Source organism: Pteropus alecto, unplaced genomic scaffold (assembly GCF_000325575.1).
Source record: "Pteropus alecto unplaced genomic scaffold, ASM32557v1 scaffold276, whole genome shotgun sequence".
Classification (NCBI taxonomy): domain Eukaryota; kingdom Metazoa; phylum Chordata; class Mammalia; order Chiroptera; family Pteropodidae; genus Pteropus; species Pteropus alecto.
In genome coordinates, this window is record NW_006438074.1 from 129123 (window position 1) to 147296 (window position 18174).

General features: G+C 33.4%; 1 protein-coding gene and 1 pseudogene across 4 annotated transcripts in view; both read left to right on the top strand.

The window, feature by feature from the left end:
• Window positions 1-18174, top strand: part of PCNX4 (pecanex homolog 4) — a 35682-nt gene that overhangs the window by 15326 nt on the left and 2182 nt on the right. For all 4 annotated transcript variants that reach the window (XM_006915093.2, XM_015591975.1, XM_006915094.2 and 1 more), the window contains 8 exons: window positions 1315-1494; window positions 1585-2099; window positions 2322-2422; window positions 2549-2671; window positions 6747-7107; window positions 8729-8832; window positions 11830-12860; window positions 13204-13390. In XM_006915093.2, coding sequence (XP_006915155.1) covers window positions 1315-1494; window positions 1585-2099; window positions 2322-2422; window positions 2549-2671; window positions 6747-7107; window positions 8729-8832; window positions 11830-12860; window positions 13204-13390 — 2602 coding nt within the window. The remainder of the gene's footprint in view (window positions 1-1314; window positions 1495-1584; window positions 2100-2321; window positions 2423-2548; window positions 2672-6746; window positions 7108-8728; window positions 8833-11829; window positions 12861-13203; window positions 13391-18174) is intronic.
• LOC112482459 lies at window positions 4344-4462 on the top strand (annotated as a pseudogene).

Below are 18174 nucleotides of genomic sequence, written 5' to 3' on the forward strand. Positions count from 1 at the left end.
AGAAAATTCCTGTTACATTATCAGAAATATTAGAATTTAAACATTTTCATACAAAAAAAATCACAATAATCATCTACTTGGGCCTGAGTCATATAAACAAGAAAGTAATCAATGGTAACTTTAGTTACATGTGCTTATATTTATTTCTGATATCCTTGTGTATAACGTTTTTCTGTGCCGTTGCTTATCATTTATGTTAAGAACAAAATGATTTTCGGGGTGGTAAATTGAACTTGGATAAAATATTTCCTGAGTATACATTTTTTTTACACAAATTATCCTATCTTTGAATATGTTAACTAGTATTGTCTTTTTAAAAAAACTATACAAATCTGCATGTTTTCCTTGACCTTCCTGTGGCTTATTGTGTTTCAGTTTTCTTTGTTACTTCAGTGTTTTCTTCTCAGAAAAAAATGAATTTTATTTTGAAACTGTACTACAAAAAGTATTGTCCTCTAATTTAGCATCACATTGTTAACCTTGTGTTCATTATTTCTCTGCTTATAAAAATTTGAAGGACATACATTATGAGGCAGAGTGCATTAGTTGGCATACCCGGTATACGTGTGAACAAACACATTATGCCATTATTATATCCATGGTTACTATACATTTGCTTCAGGACTGTTAACATACACTTAAGTGGTGATTATTACAGAGAAGTTGCCTTTCTCCTTGACTGATTTCTAGCAGCTCAGGTATTTAAGTACAATTATGCTATAAGTTTTGAGATTTAGTTTTCTCTTTTGAAAGTTATCTCTGAAACTCATAAGTACTATGACATTGTTGTATTCCAGACAAGGCGTTTCGTTACCTCATTCCAAAAAGTAATGTATTGAGAGCTTCCTCTCTTTGCTAGCTACTAATGTGTGAACATCAGTAAGGCTCTGGCTTTCCAGAGTTACCTGCAATTTTAAATTAAAACATTTTACAGTTTAAAGAATCATTGTTAGAATTTCAGCCAATGTAGTTTAGACATTTTTTCCCTTGGCTCAGTTCAGTTTTACAGATTTCTAAATTCAATTTTATTCAGTAAATTACCTTTAATTCCTTCTTTCCACATTTGAATCCACATATTAAGTGCTAAACTTGGACATTATTGAGTAGAGGTACTTAATGGTGTAGGGGAAGGACAATGATCACAATTTATATGTGTTGATATTTTGCAAGTTGAGACTAGGACCTTTCTGTAAGTGTACTTTTGCAGCGGGGGGGAGGTGTGTGAGATAGGGGGTGTATATTTTGTTTTTCCTGGAAGGGTCCTCTTATAATTTTGTATGATTTAAGTGTTTTGGTTTTTTTTTTTTCCTATAGGTTTATGGTCAATATACCAGTTCTAGAGCAAATGAATCAGGTTTTACACATACTGTTTATATTTTTACCTTTTCTGTGGGCACTTGGAACCTTGCCACCGCCTGATGCACTTTTCTTATGGGCAATGGAGCAGGTTTTAGAGTTTGGCCTTGGAGGCTCATCTATGTCAACCCATCCACGGTAATTATTTTAAATATTAAAGCTATATGTAACTTATTCTTAAAGAACATTTTTGTTCTTTTCAAGAAAATCTTTTTTTCTTCTCTCTAGGTTATTAATAATGTTCATCATCTCTGCTGGAACTGCTGGAACATCATATTTCATTCCCAGCACTACTGGAATGGTTCTTCTTATGACTGGACTTGGGTTCTTATTGAGTCTTAACCTAAGTGAGATGGGTTTTGTCTTCAAACACAGTGTGACCAGACACGGAGTTGGAACCAAATCTAAGGCTTTACTCAGTGGTTCAGAAAAACAGTTTACTTGGAAGGAATGCCTTTTCTACATCGTTATATTAGTCTTGGCTCTCTTAGAAAGTATTTTGCTTCATCACTTTGCTTGTTGTTCAAAGATTTCCAAAAATAGTCCCCAAGCTATTGTTGGCTATATTTTGATGATATTACTTATAATACTGTGGATACTTAGAGAAATTCAGAGTGTCTATATCTTTGGAATTTTCCGAAACCCTTTCTATCCCAAGGATGTGCAGACCGTGACATTATTTTTAGAGAAGCAAGCAAGGCTCATGAAGATTGGTGTTGTCAGACGGATTTTGCTAAATCTAGGTAGGAATTGTGTTATATCTACAAAGTGTACAGAAATATTATGTAATTACCATATTTGTATAATGCTACATACAAGTGTTCTTTATGTTTTGGTTTATTGGGTTTTTTTTTTTAAGTTAATTGCTTAAATGTGTATTTTTAAAACCTCATATTGGCCAAAATAAAATATGATAGAAGGAGTTACTTTGCCTTAATTAAATTTGTCTTTTTCGTTTGTCTTAGTGTCGCCTTTTGCTATGATAGCATTTCTTTCATTGGACAGTTCCTTACAAGGGCTCTACTCAGTGTCTGTCTCCATTGGATTCACAAGAGCTTTTAGAATGGTAATCCTGATAATGCACTTAATAATATTTTCCTATTCCTAAGTTTAATTGTGATTTTGTTTACTATAACAGTTTATTTAGATTATCAGATTCTACCTAATAAAGTAGAGAATATGTGTACTACAGGTATGGCAGAATACAGAAAATGCTTTATTGGAGACAGTCATTGTATCAGCAGTGCACTTGTTGACCTCTAATACAGATATATGGTGGAACAGAAGCCTGGATACAGGAATCAGACTCTTATTGGTAAGTGTATTTTTAACAGCTTTAATGAGTTATGTTTCATATACCATAAATCATCCACTTAAAGTATGCTGTTCAGTAGTATGCATTCAGAATTTTGCAGCCATTATCACAATTTAATTTTAGAAAATTTTCAACATCTCCAAAAGTTACCTCGTACACATTAATAGTCATTCCTCATTCCTGTTCACCTCCCATCCAGTCCCAGCAACCATTAATCTACTTTCTGTCTCTATGGATTTGCCTGTTTTGGACATTTCACAAGAATGGAACCATACAATATTTAGTCTTTTACATTTTGCTGCTTTCACCTGTATGTTTTCAAGGTTCATTCATTTTGTAGCATGTATTTTTTTTTTTATGGGGACATTGGTTAATGAAATTCAATAATTTTCAAGTGTACAATTCAACAGTAAGTCATATATATATATATATTGCATTGCATATTTTATTTTTTTTATTGCCAAATAATATTCTGTTCTATGCATATACACATTTGGTTGCTTGATTCATCAGACAATAGATATTTAGGTTGTTTCCTTTCGTGACTATTTTCAATAATGATATGAACATTTGTGTACAAATTTTGTATATGGATATATATTTTCATTTCTCTTGGGTTTGTGTATCTAGAACTGGAATTTCAGTCATACAGTAATTCTGTGTTTAACACTTCAAAGTGTTACTATTATTCTAAAGTTGTACCATTTTACATTCCCACCAACAATGTATGAAAATTCTAATTTCTCTACATTCTCACCAATACTTGTTATTATCTGACTTTTTCATTATAGTCATTCCTATGGGTATGAACTGCTATCTCATTGTGATTTTGATTTTCATTTCTCTAAATGATACATCTTTTCATATATTTATTGGCCATGTGTACAGGCTTTTTGGAGAAATGTCTATTCAGCTCTTTTGCACACTTGGGTTGTCTTTTTATCACTGAGTTGTAATAGTTCTTTATATATTGTGGATACAAGTTACTTGACAGATATGTGATAAACAAAATTTTTCCCCCATTCTGTAGGTTGTCTCTCATTATCTTAATAATGTCCTTGAAGCAAAAAGTTTTTCACTTTGTTAATGTTGTTTATTTTTTCTTTTGTCTTGTGTATTTTTGGTGTCATATCTAATAAACACTGCCTATTCCAAGATCATAAAGATTTACTATTTTTTCTTCTAAGAGTTTTACAGTTTGAGCTCTTACATTTGGATCTGTGATCTGCTTTGAGTTAATTTTTGTATATGATGTGAGGTAGAGTTCCAAATCTATTTTTTGTATATGAATATACAATTGTCCCATAACCATTTATTGAAAAAACTATTCTTTCCTCAATGACTTTTCTTGGTGCCCTTGTAAAAAATCAAATGTGAGAGTTTATGTCTGTCTGGACTCTCAGTTCTTTTCCATTCATTTATATGTCTATCCTTAACAACACTGTCTTGATCACTATAACTTTGTAGTAGGTTTTGAATTTGGAAAGTATGAGTCCTCCGACTTTATTCTTCTTTTTCAAGATTGTTTTGACTATTCTGATACCATTGCATTAACATATAAATATTAGTTTCAGCTTTTCAGCTTTTGCAAAAAGGCATCTGAGATTTTGATAGGAATTGCCTCAAATCTGTAGATCAGTTTCGAGATTATTGCCATCTTAAAAACATTAACATCTTCGTCCATGCCACCCTGAACACGCCCGATCCCATCTGAACTTAGAAACTAAGCAAGGTCAGGCCTGGTTAGTACTTGGATGGGAGACCACCTAGGAAGACCAGGTGCTGTAGGTAAATAGAATAAAATAAAATTAATTCTTCTGATCCATGAACATGAGATGTTTTTACGTTTATTTAGATCTTCAATAATGTTTTGTAGTTTTCAATGTAGAAATCTTACGCTTTTATTAAATTTATTCCTAAGTATTATATTCTTTTTGATGATATTATAAATGCAGTTGTTTCCTTAATTCATTTTTTTGGCTTGTTTATTGCCATGGTATAAAATAAAATTGATTTTTCAATATTAATCTTGTATCCTGAAACCTCACTAAACTCCTTTATTAGTTCTAATAGATTTTTAGTAGATTTCTTAGGATGTCCTATATATAAGATTATGTTATCTGCAAACTAGATGTAGTAAAGATAGTTTTACTTCTTCTTTTCCAATCTAGATGTCTTTCATTTCATTTTCTTAGCTAGTTGCCGTGGCTAGACCGAACGCGTCCGATCCCGTTTGATCTCAGAAGCTAAGCAGGATCGGGCCTGGTTAGTGCTTGGATGGGAGACAACCTAGGAATATGAGGTGCTGTAGGTGGTTTTTTGTTTTTGTTTTTTTTTTTAAAGATAATTGCCCTGGCTAGAACCTCTAATATGATATTGAATAGGAGTAAGAATGAACATCCTGTGAGGAAAGCATTGAGTCTTTCTCTATTAAGTCGATGTCAGTGTTTTACCATTAAATATATCAGCTATTGTTTTTTCATAGATACTCTTTTTCAGGTTGAAGAGGTTTCCTTCTATTCCTAGTTAAGTCTTTTTATCATGAATGTTGGATTTTGTCAAATGTTTTTTTCTGTGTCTTTTGAACTGATCATGTGGTTTGGGTCCTTTAATCTGTTAACATGGTGAATACATTGATTTTTGGCTATTAAACTAACTTTGCATTCCTGAAATAAATGTCACTTGGTCATGGTGTATAATCCTGTTTATGTGTTCCAGGATTTGGTTGGATATATATTTTTTTTCTTGTCATGTCTTTGGTTTAGATATTGTAATAGCGCTCACCTCATAGAATCAGTTGAGAATTTCGTATTAATTATTCTAAAATGTTTTGCAGTACTCGGTACATATCTTAAATATTTTGTAGTATGGGAGCCATCTTTGCTTCAGCTTTTCTCTCTGGGTAGCTTTTAAATTACTAATTCAATTTCTTTACTTGTAATAGATCTATTCCAATTTTCTATTTCTTGAGTCAATTTCAATAATTCATGTCTTTTTAGAAACTTCTCAGTTTCATCTAAGTAATCTAATTTATTGGCACACAGTTGTTCACGGTATTCTCTTATAATTCTTTTCACTTTTTTCTATAAGATGGTATGTTACATCTTTCCTGATTTTACTAATTTGAGCCTTCTGTTTTTTTCTTGGTCAGTCTAGCTAATGGCTTGTCGGGTTTGTGATATAAAAAATTAGATTTTTGGTTTCATTGAGATTTATCTCAGTTGTTTTTCTATTCTCTATTTTATTAATTTGTGCTCTAATCTTTATTATTTCCTTCCTTTTGCTTACTTGAGGTTTTGTTTGTTTTCTGTTGTCTAATTTCTCTAGCTTCCTAAAGTAGAAGGTTAGGTTATTGATTTAAGATCTTTATTCTCTTTTAATATAGACATTTAAAGCTATACATTTCCCTCTGAGCAATGTTTTAGCTGTATCACAAATTTTGGTATGTTGTATTTTTGTTTCAGTCATCTCAAAATATATTCTTATTTATCTTGTGATTTCTTCTTTGACCCATTGGTTATTTAGGAATGAGTCTTTTAATTTTTAGATTTCTTTCTAGTGTTGATTTCATTCTGTTTTGGTTGAAAAACATACTGTGAGGGATTTGTATGAACACTGAACATACTTAGTGTGATTTCAATCTACTGAGGTTTGTCTTATGGCATGACTTGTTTCTTAATATGTTAAATGCTCTCTAAGGATAAATTAAGGATAGTTGCTTAACTCTTTACCACTTTTAGTTCTCATGAATTAACCAATATGTAATGCAAGGCTTAGCCTTAAGATTTAGATAGCACTCTGTCAATTCTCTTTAGTACTATTTCTCTTTATAAGGAAGCCCAAACTTTTTAAAAAAAAGTAGTCTCATTTATTCCGAGGTTGGAGAAAATTATAACAAAGAATCTTATATAAAGGCTATTTCCTCAAAAATATTGAGGCAGTAATAAAATTATACAGTTTCTCTTTTATGATCTTGAAAATTCATGAAATGACTAGCATAAAGAATAAGGAATAAAGATCGTTTTTAAGAATAAGATTTTTCAAGAATAAAAAAGTCATTTTTACATCTCTACAGGTTGGCATCATGCGTGATCGTCTGATTCAGTTCATCTCTAAATTGCAGTTTGCTGTGACTGTACTTTTGGCATCATGGATGGAGAAAAAACGTAGAAAATCAACCACCACTTTATGTATACTCAATATTGTCTTCTCTCCATTTGTATTGGTTGTCATAGTTTTTTCTACACTACTCTCTTCTCCCTTACTCCCCCTCTTCACCCTTCCTTTGTTCTTGGTGGGGTTTCCCCGACCTACTCAGAGTTGGCCAGGAGTAGTGGGCACCACAGCTTGCGTGTGTGCAGATACAGTGTACTACTACCAGATGGTCCCAAGTTTGACCGCTGCACTGCAGTCTGCAATGGTAGCTGGAAGTTTAGGTAAGTAAATGGGTTGTGCTTAAGAAATCCTCACTAATCTATTCAAAGTACAGAAAAATGAACACACGAAACCAACCAAGTGGTTGGTTTTGATCTAGCCATTTTACAGATTCTATTACTTTGAAAGACTAAATATGAAATAGAAGTATATCTCTTGCTCTTTATTTTAAGGTAAATGAAGTTATAAAAGAAAAAATACTAAGAGAAAATTTCATTAAGGTGATTTGACAATTTATAAAAAACATTTTCTTGCATTAAATCAGGTTATAGTCCCACCATTGAAACAAGAAAACACTTTATCTCCCCAAATTTCCATGATTTTATAATGAGTTCATATCAAGTTGATGCAATATCTTAAACATGAATAGTGAAAACTAACATATAATATCAGATTAACGAGCTTTAAGGAGTTTGCTCATATCTGATTATTATATAGCAACTTAGTCTGATAAGGTTACAAGGCAAGATAACATAAAAGCTTTGGTCAATGATAAAGTAGAAATTACACTTTATTAGCAAATTCATTATACTCAACCAAGAATATAAATCAGCGGTCCCCACCTTTTCGGCACCAGGGACCAGTGCTCCTAAAAGAATCTAATGCCTGATTATCTGAGATGGAGCTGAGGCTGTGGTGCTGGCTCTGGGGAGCAGCTGCAAATACAGATAAAGCTTTGCTCTCTCACCTGCCGCCCACTTCTTGCTGCGAGGCCCAGTTCCTAACGGGCCACTAACAAAACAGCCCAGAGTTTTGGGACCCCTGTTATAAAGTATTAAGTAAATGTAACATTTCACACACTTCTGATTGGCAAAAATTTAAAAAGTGTGACATTACCAAGTATTGCCTAGGGTATGTGTAAATTTGTACAATCACCTGGAAGAGGAACCTGAAATACAAGTCCCCAGATGCCACTCAAGGGACAACTTTATAAGAAGGCCTTTCAGAGGATAGCAGTCAGTTCTGTGTTAACTCTTTCCTGTACAACACTTTGTAGAAGCAGAGTTGCACAAAGATCATTTCTTCCGCATTATTAAAATAGTGAAAAATTGGAAGCATATGAAATACTTATCAACAGGGAAATAAATATTCAAATTCACCTATATTCATACAATGAATTCTCATTGCAGTTACTATGAATGACTGCTGTTTGCAGTCAACATGGGCAAATCTCAGACATAATGTTGAGAGAAAAAGTTTTAAAAGTATTTGTACAGTGAGATAGGTAGCATTTTATGTAAACTTAACAAAACATTTTTATATGCATGTATATAAAACTATCCACATTTTAAATCATTATTATGAGGTTGGCTTTTATATACAGTACTTAATACTTTTTAAAATACATTTAACATATATTTGGGTTTTTATATAGTAGGTTCTAATTTATTGTTTTTCTGGAAAATATATCTTTGACTTTATTATCAGCTATGGATTTTTTTCTTCTAACTGCTCCTGTAAAGAATTTAATGCTTCCTGACATGCAGTGAATTGTTTCTATTCTTGATGTAAAGGGAGGGTCAAAAGAGTTGTGAATTAGTTCCAAGTGAGTTATCAAGTTGGAAGATTCACATGACAAAATAAAACAAACTTGAACAATTACTTTTTTTTAATTTCTTTTAGGTCTCCTCTTACCTGGGTCTCATTACTTGGGCCGTTTCCAGGATCGTTTAATATGGATAATGATTCTAGAACATGGCTATACTTACTGCTGTATTAACATTAAGGTCAATGTGCATTTGAAACTGCTGTAATATTTTTTTGTACGCATGTAAAATTTTACTTATTATGTACACATCAAACATTAATAGCTCAATTTTAAAGTTATCTTTTAATTACCTGTGAGAAAACCTAGAGATATTTCAATATACACATATTAATAGGCAGATTAGTATTGATTGTATAATAGAGCATAGTAACAAAATACACCTTCCTTCTTTATGTCTAGTTCTGTTCTTTTTATCCCTGTCTAGTTGAACATCTCAAAAGTGTGACTCAGTAATATTTTTTCACTCCCATTTCATAAAAGCATTCTCAATTAAATAAAACCTTTTGACCTCACTACTCCTACCTGCTACACGCTGTTTTTCTCCTTCCTTTTAGAGCAAAATGCCTTATTAGAGTTGCTTATATCTCCAATTTCATTTCTTCTACTCTCTCTTCATCTTACTCTAAGTTTTTGACCCTATTTGTTACTCCACCAAAAATTGCTGTCGTCAAGGTCTCTAATGCCTGTCACATTGCTAAACCAAGGATCAGTCTCAAACTCAGACTTACTTAGCCTGTCAGCTGCATTGGACCCAGTTGATCTCTTTCATTTGTTCCATGGGTTTATCCTTGTCAGTCTCTTTTGGTGGTTCATTCTCTTTTGCTTGATCTCTTAATATCAGAGTGCCCCAGACCCCAGCAGTTCTTGGTGACAACTCCATCCTTCTGGTTGCTCATCCCCAAAACCTTCAGGCTTTAGCCCAGTGATATTTGACTCATTTATGTCTATACCCTACAACCAGTCCAACAAGAAATTCTGTTGTTTCTGCCTTTAAGCCATATCCTGTATCTCAATACCCTGCCTCTCAGCCACCTTCATCCCTTTTCTGGATATTTGCAGTAGCCTCCTAATTGATTTCCTGTTTCTACCTTGTTCCTCTATAGTCTATTCTCAACTAGATTAATCTTTAAAGTCTAGGTCAGGTCATGTTGCTTCTCTACTCAAAACCCTACAGTGAATCTCTTCTTTCATTCAAGTAAAAGCCAAAGCCCTAAATGATCAGGCTCCCTATTTTGTCTTTGAGCTCATTTACTACTTTAACCCTCTCACTCTACTCCAGCCTACTGGCTCTTCCCTCTCCCCGGAACACTCTTCCTTCAAATAACCATACAGTTAACTCCCTCACCACCTTCAAGGCTTTGCTCAAATGTCACCTTTTTGTTGTGGTCTATTACGGCCATTGTATTTAAAATCACTCCCACTCCCACCCCAGCGCTCCCATTCCTCCTTGCCTTTCTTTTTCTTCATTTCCATAGCACTTATACCTTCTAACAAACTATGTAATTTACCTATTAATTTAATTTTTGATTGCCTGTGTCCCTCCAGTCTCTAAAGTTAGGGATCTTTGTTTTTATTTGGAGTATATATTCTAAGCCCCTGGCACATAATAGGCCCTTAAGAAATATTTCTGAATGAATAGTGAATGAATGAATTTTTTGTCCTAGCACAGATTGGATAGAATTGCTGGTGACTAAAAAGCTATTCCTTTAGTCCAATGGTTCTTAAAATGCCAGATTAGTAATATTAACATCTTTGGGGCACTTGTTAGAAATAGAAAGTCTTAGGCCCCACCCCAGTCCTACTGAATAAGAAACTCCAGGAGAGGGGTCAGCAATCTTGTTTTAACAAGACTTCCAAATGGTTCTGACACCTAAAGTTTGAGAACCACTGCTCTTGTCTAACCTGTACCAGTAGAGGGCAAAAAATCATGCAAAATTTTGAGGATGATTTTATTGTTTAATTTAGCTCTATTTTTAAAGTGGTATGGTTTTATAATAACTAATAATGTCCTTTTATTGATCTTTTGTGCTACGTGACATGTGGCATAAAGACATACATTTTGGTAGCAGTCTTTTTTTTTTTTTTTCCCCCAATTTTTTGGACACAAGTTTGTTTGCTATACCATCTACTAACATTTAGATAATGCTTTAAAGTTTACAAAGCACTTTTATTACTTACTTTAATCTTTACAATCCTATGTGCTAGAATTGTTTTTCTTTGAAAGAGAGAGAAAAGGAATCTCAGAGAGGTTAGGTGGCCTACTCAGGATTGTGTACTAGCATCTAGTAGAGCCATGATTTAAAAAATGGATTTTGATGTGACATTTCGTGTCCTCTCTCTGGATTATAGTACATCTTGACAGGATTACCTTTTATTAAAGGCACTGATGATAGTTTTGGAAAAATGTATAAACAATGATAATAATAATAAACAGGGACCTGGTACAGCCTCTTCAAGTGATTCCTTCCAGGGCCATAATCAAAATGTGTTTAAAATTCATATAATAATGTATTCATAATATCCATTCTTTCAACATGTATTTTTGCATACTTACTGTGTGCCACATATTTTTTTAGGCACTGCAGATTTAATAGTAACCAAAAGAGCTGCTTTATGAAGTTTACATTGTAATTGGAGGAGACATAATCAAATACTAAATCTGTATTATTATTACACTTTTATAAAATAAATAAAACTGAACATGAGAATGATTAAATAAATTATGGCATATTCATACAATAGAATAATGTTCTCATATAAAGCAGGAAAGAAAAGATACAAAACTACTGTGCATATTGTGTTATTCCAGTTTTACTTTTTTTCCCTCCAAAAATTTTTATAATTTAAAAAAGTTTTTAATAAGTGCGATTCAATCTTGACTGCAGATATAGTCTTTTAAAATTATGGTTATAGTCAATAAAATTATTTTGTTAATTTCTAGTAGAATTTCTACAATTTCTTTTGAAATAGTGGAATTGTTTTTTTATCTCTATATCCAGCATACATCTTAAGTACCATTAAATTGGAGTCAAGGCATAGCTCGAGTTAAAGAAAATTTTTGCATTTTTTGTATTTTTATTTTGAGAATCTAATCTATGGGCATTTTCAAAACTAGTTGTTTTTTTCTGTGTAATAAGTGATCATAAACTTGAATACTTTTTTATTTCCTTTTTAGGGGTTAGAATTGCAAGAGACATCCTGTCATACTGCTGAAGCTCTAAGAGTTGATGAAGTTTTTGAAGGTGCCTTTGAACAGGAAGAACATGCAAGAATATGTTCCATTAACAAACATTTTGGAAATGTTTTGACACCCTGTACTGTCTTGCCTGTAAAACTCTATTCTGATGCCAAGAATGTCCTATCTGGCATAATAGATTCTCATGATAACTTAAGAGAATTTAAAGGTGACCTTGTTAAAGTACTTGTATGGACACTTGTTCAGTATTGCTCCAGAAGGTCCAACATGCAGGAGAATGTTGACAAGACTGAAAATAAAGGGAAAGCATCTCTAATAATCCTGCCTGCTTTGAATACTTCACCACAAACTCAATCCCCAGATGACACAGATAGTTTAAATTCAGAAACTTTGGATGACTGGTCTGATGATGTTTTTGATGATGAGCCAATTACCAAAAAAGGAAAAGAAAAAGATCAGTTGAAAATTTTGCAAGGTATAAATTTGCCTATTCCAGGATCAATAGAGTCACAGAGGGTCGATGATCATTCTGTAGGCAAAGTTCCTAAAAACAGTCTTTATGAAGCAGTAATATTGGGATATCCTGCTATTGACAAAGGAAAACAAGATATGATGTATATTCCTCTCATGGAGTTCAGTTGTTCTCATTCTCACTTGTTAAGCTTACCCAAAGAGTGGACATCTAACTGTTTGCCTAATTCTAAAATGAGGGAGATGAGCTCATTATTTCCAGAAGACTGGTACCAATTTGTCTTAAGGCAGTTGAAATGTTTTCATTCAGAGGAAAATGTCCCAAATGTACTGGAAGAAATTGCAAAGGACAAAGTTTTAAAAGATTTTTATGTTCATGCAGTAATGACTTGTTATTTTAGTTTATTTGGAGTAGACAATATGGATCCTAGTCCTGGTCATATATTGAGAGTTTACAAAGGTGTTTTGCCTTGGTCTGTTGCTTTTGATTGGCTGACGGAAAAGCCAGAACTGTTTCAACTAGCTCTGAAAGCTTTCAGGTAATTCATTTTGATTTTATGCAAGTTGTAACACTGGCAGGAAAATGTTGATTAAAAAAAAAACCTAGGAGATATACCTTCATTTCTAATTTTTAAAAATAATCACTCCTAAAAATGAAAAAAAAAAAAATGCTTAGTATGCATTGTGATTGTATCAGGAGTACACTTTAATTTGTACTTTTGTGCGGAGAATCTATTTTTCATGTGGATGTCTTCAGTTTAACTCCATCATTTCTCTCTTTTTATCTGAAATCTGTTTCATTTCAGTTTAATGTCTTAAAAATATTGAACAAAATCTATTTCATTTATAAAGTTGATAATTCTTTGTTTCTCCATTTGGTAGGTATACTCTGAAGCTAATGATTGATAAAGCAAGTTTAGGTCCAATAGAAGACTTTAAAGAGCTGACTAACTGCCTTAAAGAATATGAAAGTGACTGGTACATTGGTTTGGTATCTGATGAAAAGTGGAAGGAAGCAGTTTTGCAAGAAAAACCATTCTTGTTTTCTCTGGGGTATGATCCTAATATGGTAAGGTTAAAAAATGTGTTTTTAAACATTTTCATATATTAACCTTAAAGAATGGAAATCAATTATAAAGTATTTGAACTAAGTCATAGAGCTATGACATTTTATTTATGAATGTATTAATTAAGATTTAAGGCATTTATAATCATGACTTTATGGCCAACATAGTCCAGTCCTAAAATGACTAATTGTTTTACTTTTATAAACTTAATAGGAGCCAATTAAAAATGACGTGTAGTCATTATGCAATAACTGACCTATAAGATAGCCAAGTAAATTTCATTTGCTCTACCATATTTGACTAAAAGCATTGTATTTCTATGCTTAATTCAAGTATATGAATTGTCACTTTGGATTTGATTCCTAGAAAAAAAGTTAATTTGTAATTGGCAAAGTATTTCATTTGCCCACATCTATACCTTATTTGAAACATATTTGACCTGTGAAAATTAATAGACTCCAAACAGTGAATGGCTTTTTTAAGATTTAATTCTTGTTTCCATTGCATTTAAAATGTCATCGAGTGTTCATAGTTTGAAAGATTCAATATTATGAGCTTATTATGGGTTCCATGCCTGGCATTACATACCAAGAACCTCCGCAGATGTGTTCCCCAATGAAAGTGATGAAAGTTATTTTTAAAAACAACCATTTAAAGTCTTGGAAATGGTCCTAAAAGCATACAGCAAATGAAGAAACATTTATTCAAGAAAATCAACTAAAACCAAGTACACTGAGAGACTATAGTATAAGAACCATAACCCATTTTTATCAGCTCAGTAAGGTAGAAACTTTAGTTCAGACTTGTACAGCCAAGAACAGAGGGCTCCCTCTCCCCTTAGCTCCCAGATGGAGGACTCTCTTCCTAAGAGAGGCAGGACTTCAGCATTTCTCATCTTACTCTCAGCTACCTGTTGTGAGGCTACGTTCTGAGCATGTGTGGTCAAGAGGTGAGAATGCTTTCTGGCCAACCCAACTCATTGGATAGAAGCTTTAATCTGAACATGGTGCCACTGAGAATGTTGGGGCCCTGATCACCCTTTCCTATCTGTAAGGTGGAGGTTCCACACTGCGAGAGGCAAGCTAAGAACTGAGATTACTGTTCCCCCTCTACCAAGTCCTTATCTCCTAAAGAAGAAGTGTCACTCAAAAAGAAGCACACCATTGTCTCAGCTTCAGATTCAGAGATTTTGCACAGTTGAAGTAGCAGACCATTGAAAAAATACTCCAAATCTCTTCCCAAAGGAACTGACTTTATTTGTGAAATAGTGTGCACACATTGACACACTGAAGCCTAAGATTCTCTCAAAAACAATGGAGGTTGTGGTGAAAAATAATTAAGAGGCAGTTGATAAATTCATTAGAGATAAAAGCTAAACTGTAGGCAGAGAGAACCAGGGAAAGAAACAGCAGAGAAGAGCCCTCTTGGAGTCAAAACAAATCTCAGACATTCATCTCTAAAGCAATTCTTTCAAAGGAGCCCAAATTTAATTACACTGGTCTATGGAGCACTTTATGCCCAGGTCATTGTTGAAAATATAAAGCAACCACTGATAATCAATGGAGTTTAACAGCTAGGTGAGAAGACTTAATACAAAGAGAGCCCTGCCAAAACCACTGCCATCCCATGGTAACTGTGGACATTCACAAGTCTGTTCTCACCAAGGAGCAACGTCAAAGAATTCACACTTGGCAGGGAGGTAGGGATTAACTTTACTAACGTCATCCAGCCATTCACTAAACTAATAAGCAAATAACAATAACGAGCCTTGCAGTAGGGGGAGGGAAGGATCAGTATCCGGAATTGCTACGTTATCTAAAATGTCAAGTTTTCAACAAAAATTATGAGATATGTACAGAAACAGGAAAGTCTGACCCATACACCAGAAAAAAAGAACAGACAACAGAAATTGCCTGTGAAAGCCACCAGATGTCAGATTTAACAAAAATTTTAAAGTAACCATTACAGGTATGTTCAAAGGACTGAAAAAAACCATGATTAAAGAAATCAACAACATAAGCAACAAAATAGGTATAAGGGGAATGTACCCCAACATAATAAAGGCCTTATATGACAAACCCATAGCTAACATCATACTCAACAGTAAAAAGCTGAGAGCTCTTCCTCTAAGATCAGTAACAAAACAAGGATGCCTATTCTTGCCACTTTTATTCAACATAGTATTAGAAGTCTTAGAGCAATTAGGCAAGAAAAAGAAAAGGCATCCAAATCAAAAAGGAAGTGAAACTATCACTAATTGTAGATGACTTGATATTAGATACTGAAAACCTTAAAGACCACCAAAAAAACTATTAGAACTAATAAAACAAATTCAGTAAAGTTGGAGGACACAAAATATATATAACTCTGTTGCATTTCTATACACTAATAATGAACTATCATTAAGAGAAACTAAGAAAACAATCCCAATTACAATTGCATTAAAAAGAATAAAATACCTAGGAATAAATTTGACCACGGAGGTGAAATTGAAGAAGACAAAGAAATGGAGAGGTATTTTGTGCTCATGGATTAGAAGAATTAATATTGTTAAACTGTCCATACTACTCAGAGAAATCTACATATTCAGTGCATTCCTTATAAAAAGTCCAATGGCAGTTTTCACAGAAATAGACAACCTAAAATTTGAGTACAACCAGAAAAGACCCCGAATAGCCAAAGCCATCTTGAGAAGAACAAAGCTGGAGGCATCACATTTCCTGATTTCAAACTATATTATAAAGCCATAGTAATCAAAACAGTATGGTACTGGCATGAAAACAATACATAGATCAATAGAACAGAATAGAAAGCCCAGAAATAAACCCATGCATATGTGGTCAATTAATTTACAACAAAGGAGCCAAGAATATACAATCAGGAAAGGACAGTCTCTTCAATAAATGGTACTGGGAAGAGTGGACAGCCATATGCAAAAGAATGCAATTTATCTTACAACATACACATAAACTAACTCAAAATGGATTAAAGTCTTGAACATAAGACCTGGAACATAAAACTGTTAGAAAAAACATAGGCAGTAAGCTCCTTGATATCAGTCTTGGTGATGATTTTTTCAGTTTGATACCAAATATAAACTCATAAAACTCAATAGCAAAAAAAAAAAAAAAAATCCAATTAAAAATGAGTAGAAGATCTGAATAGAAATTTTTCCAAAAAAGACATACAGATGGCTAACAGGTATATAAAAAGGTGCTCAACATCACTAATCAGAGAAATGCAAATCAAAACCATAATGAGCCTCACTCCTGTTAGAATGGCTGTTATCAAAATGAGAATGACAGGTGTTGGCGAGGCTGTGGGAAAAAGTAACCCTTGTGCACTATTAGTGGGAATGTAAATTGGTGCAGCCACTATTGAAAACAGTATGGAGGTTTCTCAGAAAATTAAAAATAGAATTACCATATGATCCAGTAATTCCACTTCTGAGTATTTATCCAAAGAATATGAAAATGCTAATTTGAAAAGATATATGGACCCTTATTTTAATTGAAACATTATTTACAATAGCCAAGACATGGAAGACAACCAAAGTGTCCATTGACAGATGGATGAATGGATAAAGAAAATGCAGTACACACACAGAGAGAGGAATATTATTCTGCCATAAAAAAAGGAAATCTTGTCATTTGTAACAACATGGATGGACCTTGAGGGCATTATGCTAAGTGTAATAAGTCAGAGCAAGACAAACACCATATGATCTCACTTGTATTTGAAATCTAAAATTTTTTTTAAAAACTCATAGATACAGAGACCAAATTGGTGGTTGCCAGAGGCAGGGGTTGCAGGGTGGGCAAAAGAGGCAAAGGTGGTCAAAAGATACATGCTTCCAGTTGCAGAATAAATGTCTTGAGGGTGTAATATACAGCATGTTGACTATAGTTAATACTGTATTGTATATTTGAAAGTTGCTAAGAGAGATCTTAAAAGTTCTCATCACAAGAAGAAACAAAAATTTGTAATTATGCATGCTAACAGATGTGATCTAGACTTACTGTGGTGATCATTTCACAATACATATTTGTTATGTATGTATGATGTTGTACACCTGAAAGATGTTGTACACCTGAAACTAATGTTACATGTCAATTATATCTCAATTTTAAAAAAAGTAAAAGAAATGACAATCTCACATCAAATAGAGAAAATATCAATATTAGAAATTATTTTTTAAATAACCAAATGACAAATTCACTAGAGGGAATCAAATAGATTTGAACTTGCAGAAGAAAGAATTAGTGAACTGGAATATTTTAGATCTATAGCAATTATGCAGTCCAAAGAAGAGAGGAAAAAAAGAATGAATAAAAAGGAAGAGAACTTTAACAGAAATGTGAGACACTATTAACTGCACCAACATACACATAGTAAGGGTACCAGAAAGAGGAGAGAGAAAGAAAGGAGCAGAAAAACTTATTTGAAGAGATAATGGCTGAAAACTTCCCAAATCGATTGCAAACATTAATCCACACATCCAGGAAGCTCAGTGAACTTCGAGTAGACACCAGTTATTGTATTTAGAGCCCACCTAAATTCAGGATGACCTCATCCTGAGATCTTCTACTTAATTACATTTGCAAAGACCCATTGCAAATGAGATTATAGTCACAAGTACCATGGATTAGGACTGGTGTATATTTTCTTGAGGGATGCTGTTCAACCAACTGCAGACCCTTACTTCATTCTACATAAAAAAAAAAAAAAAAAGAACTCAAAATGGCACAAATACCTAAATGTAAGAGCTAACACCATGAAAATCTTA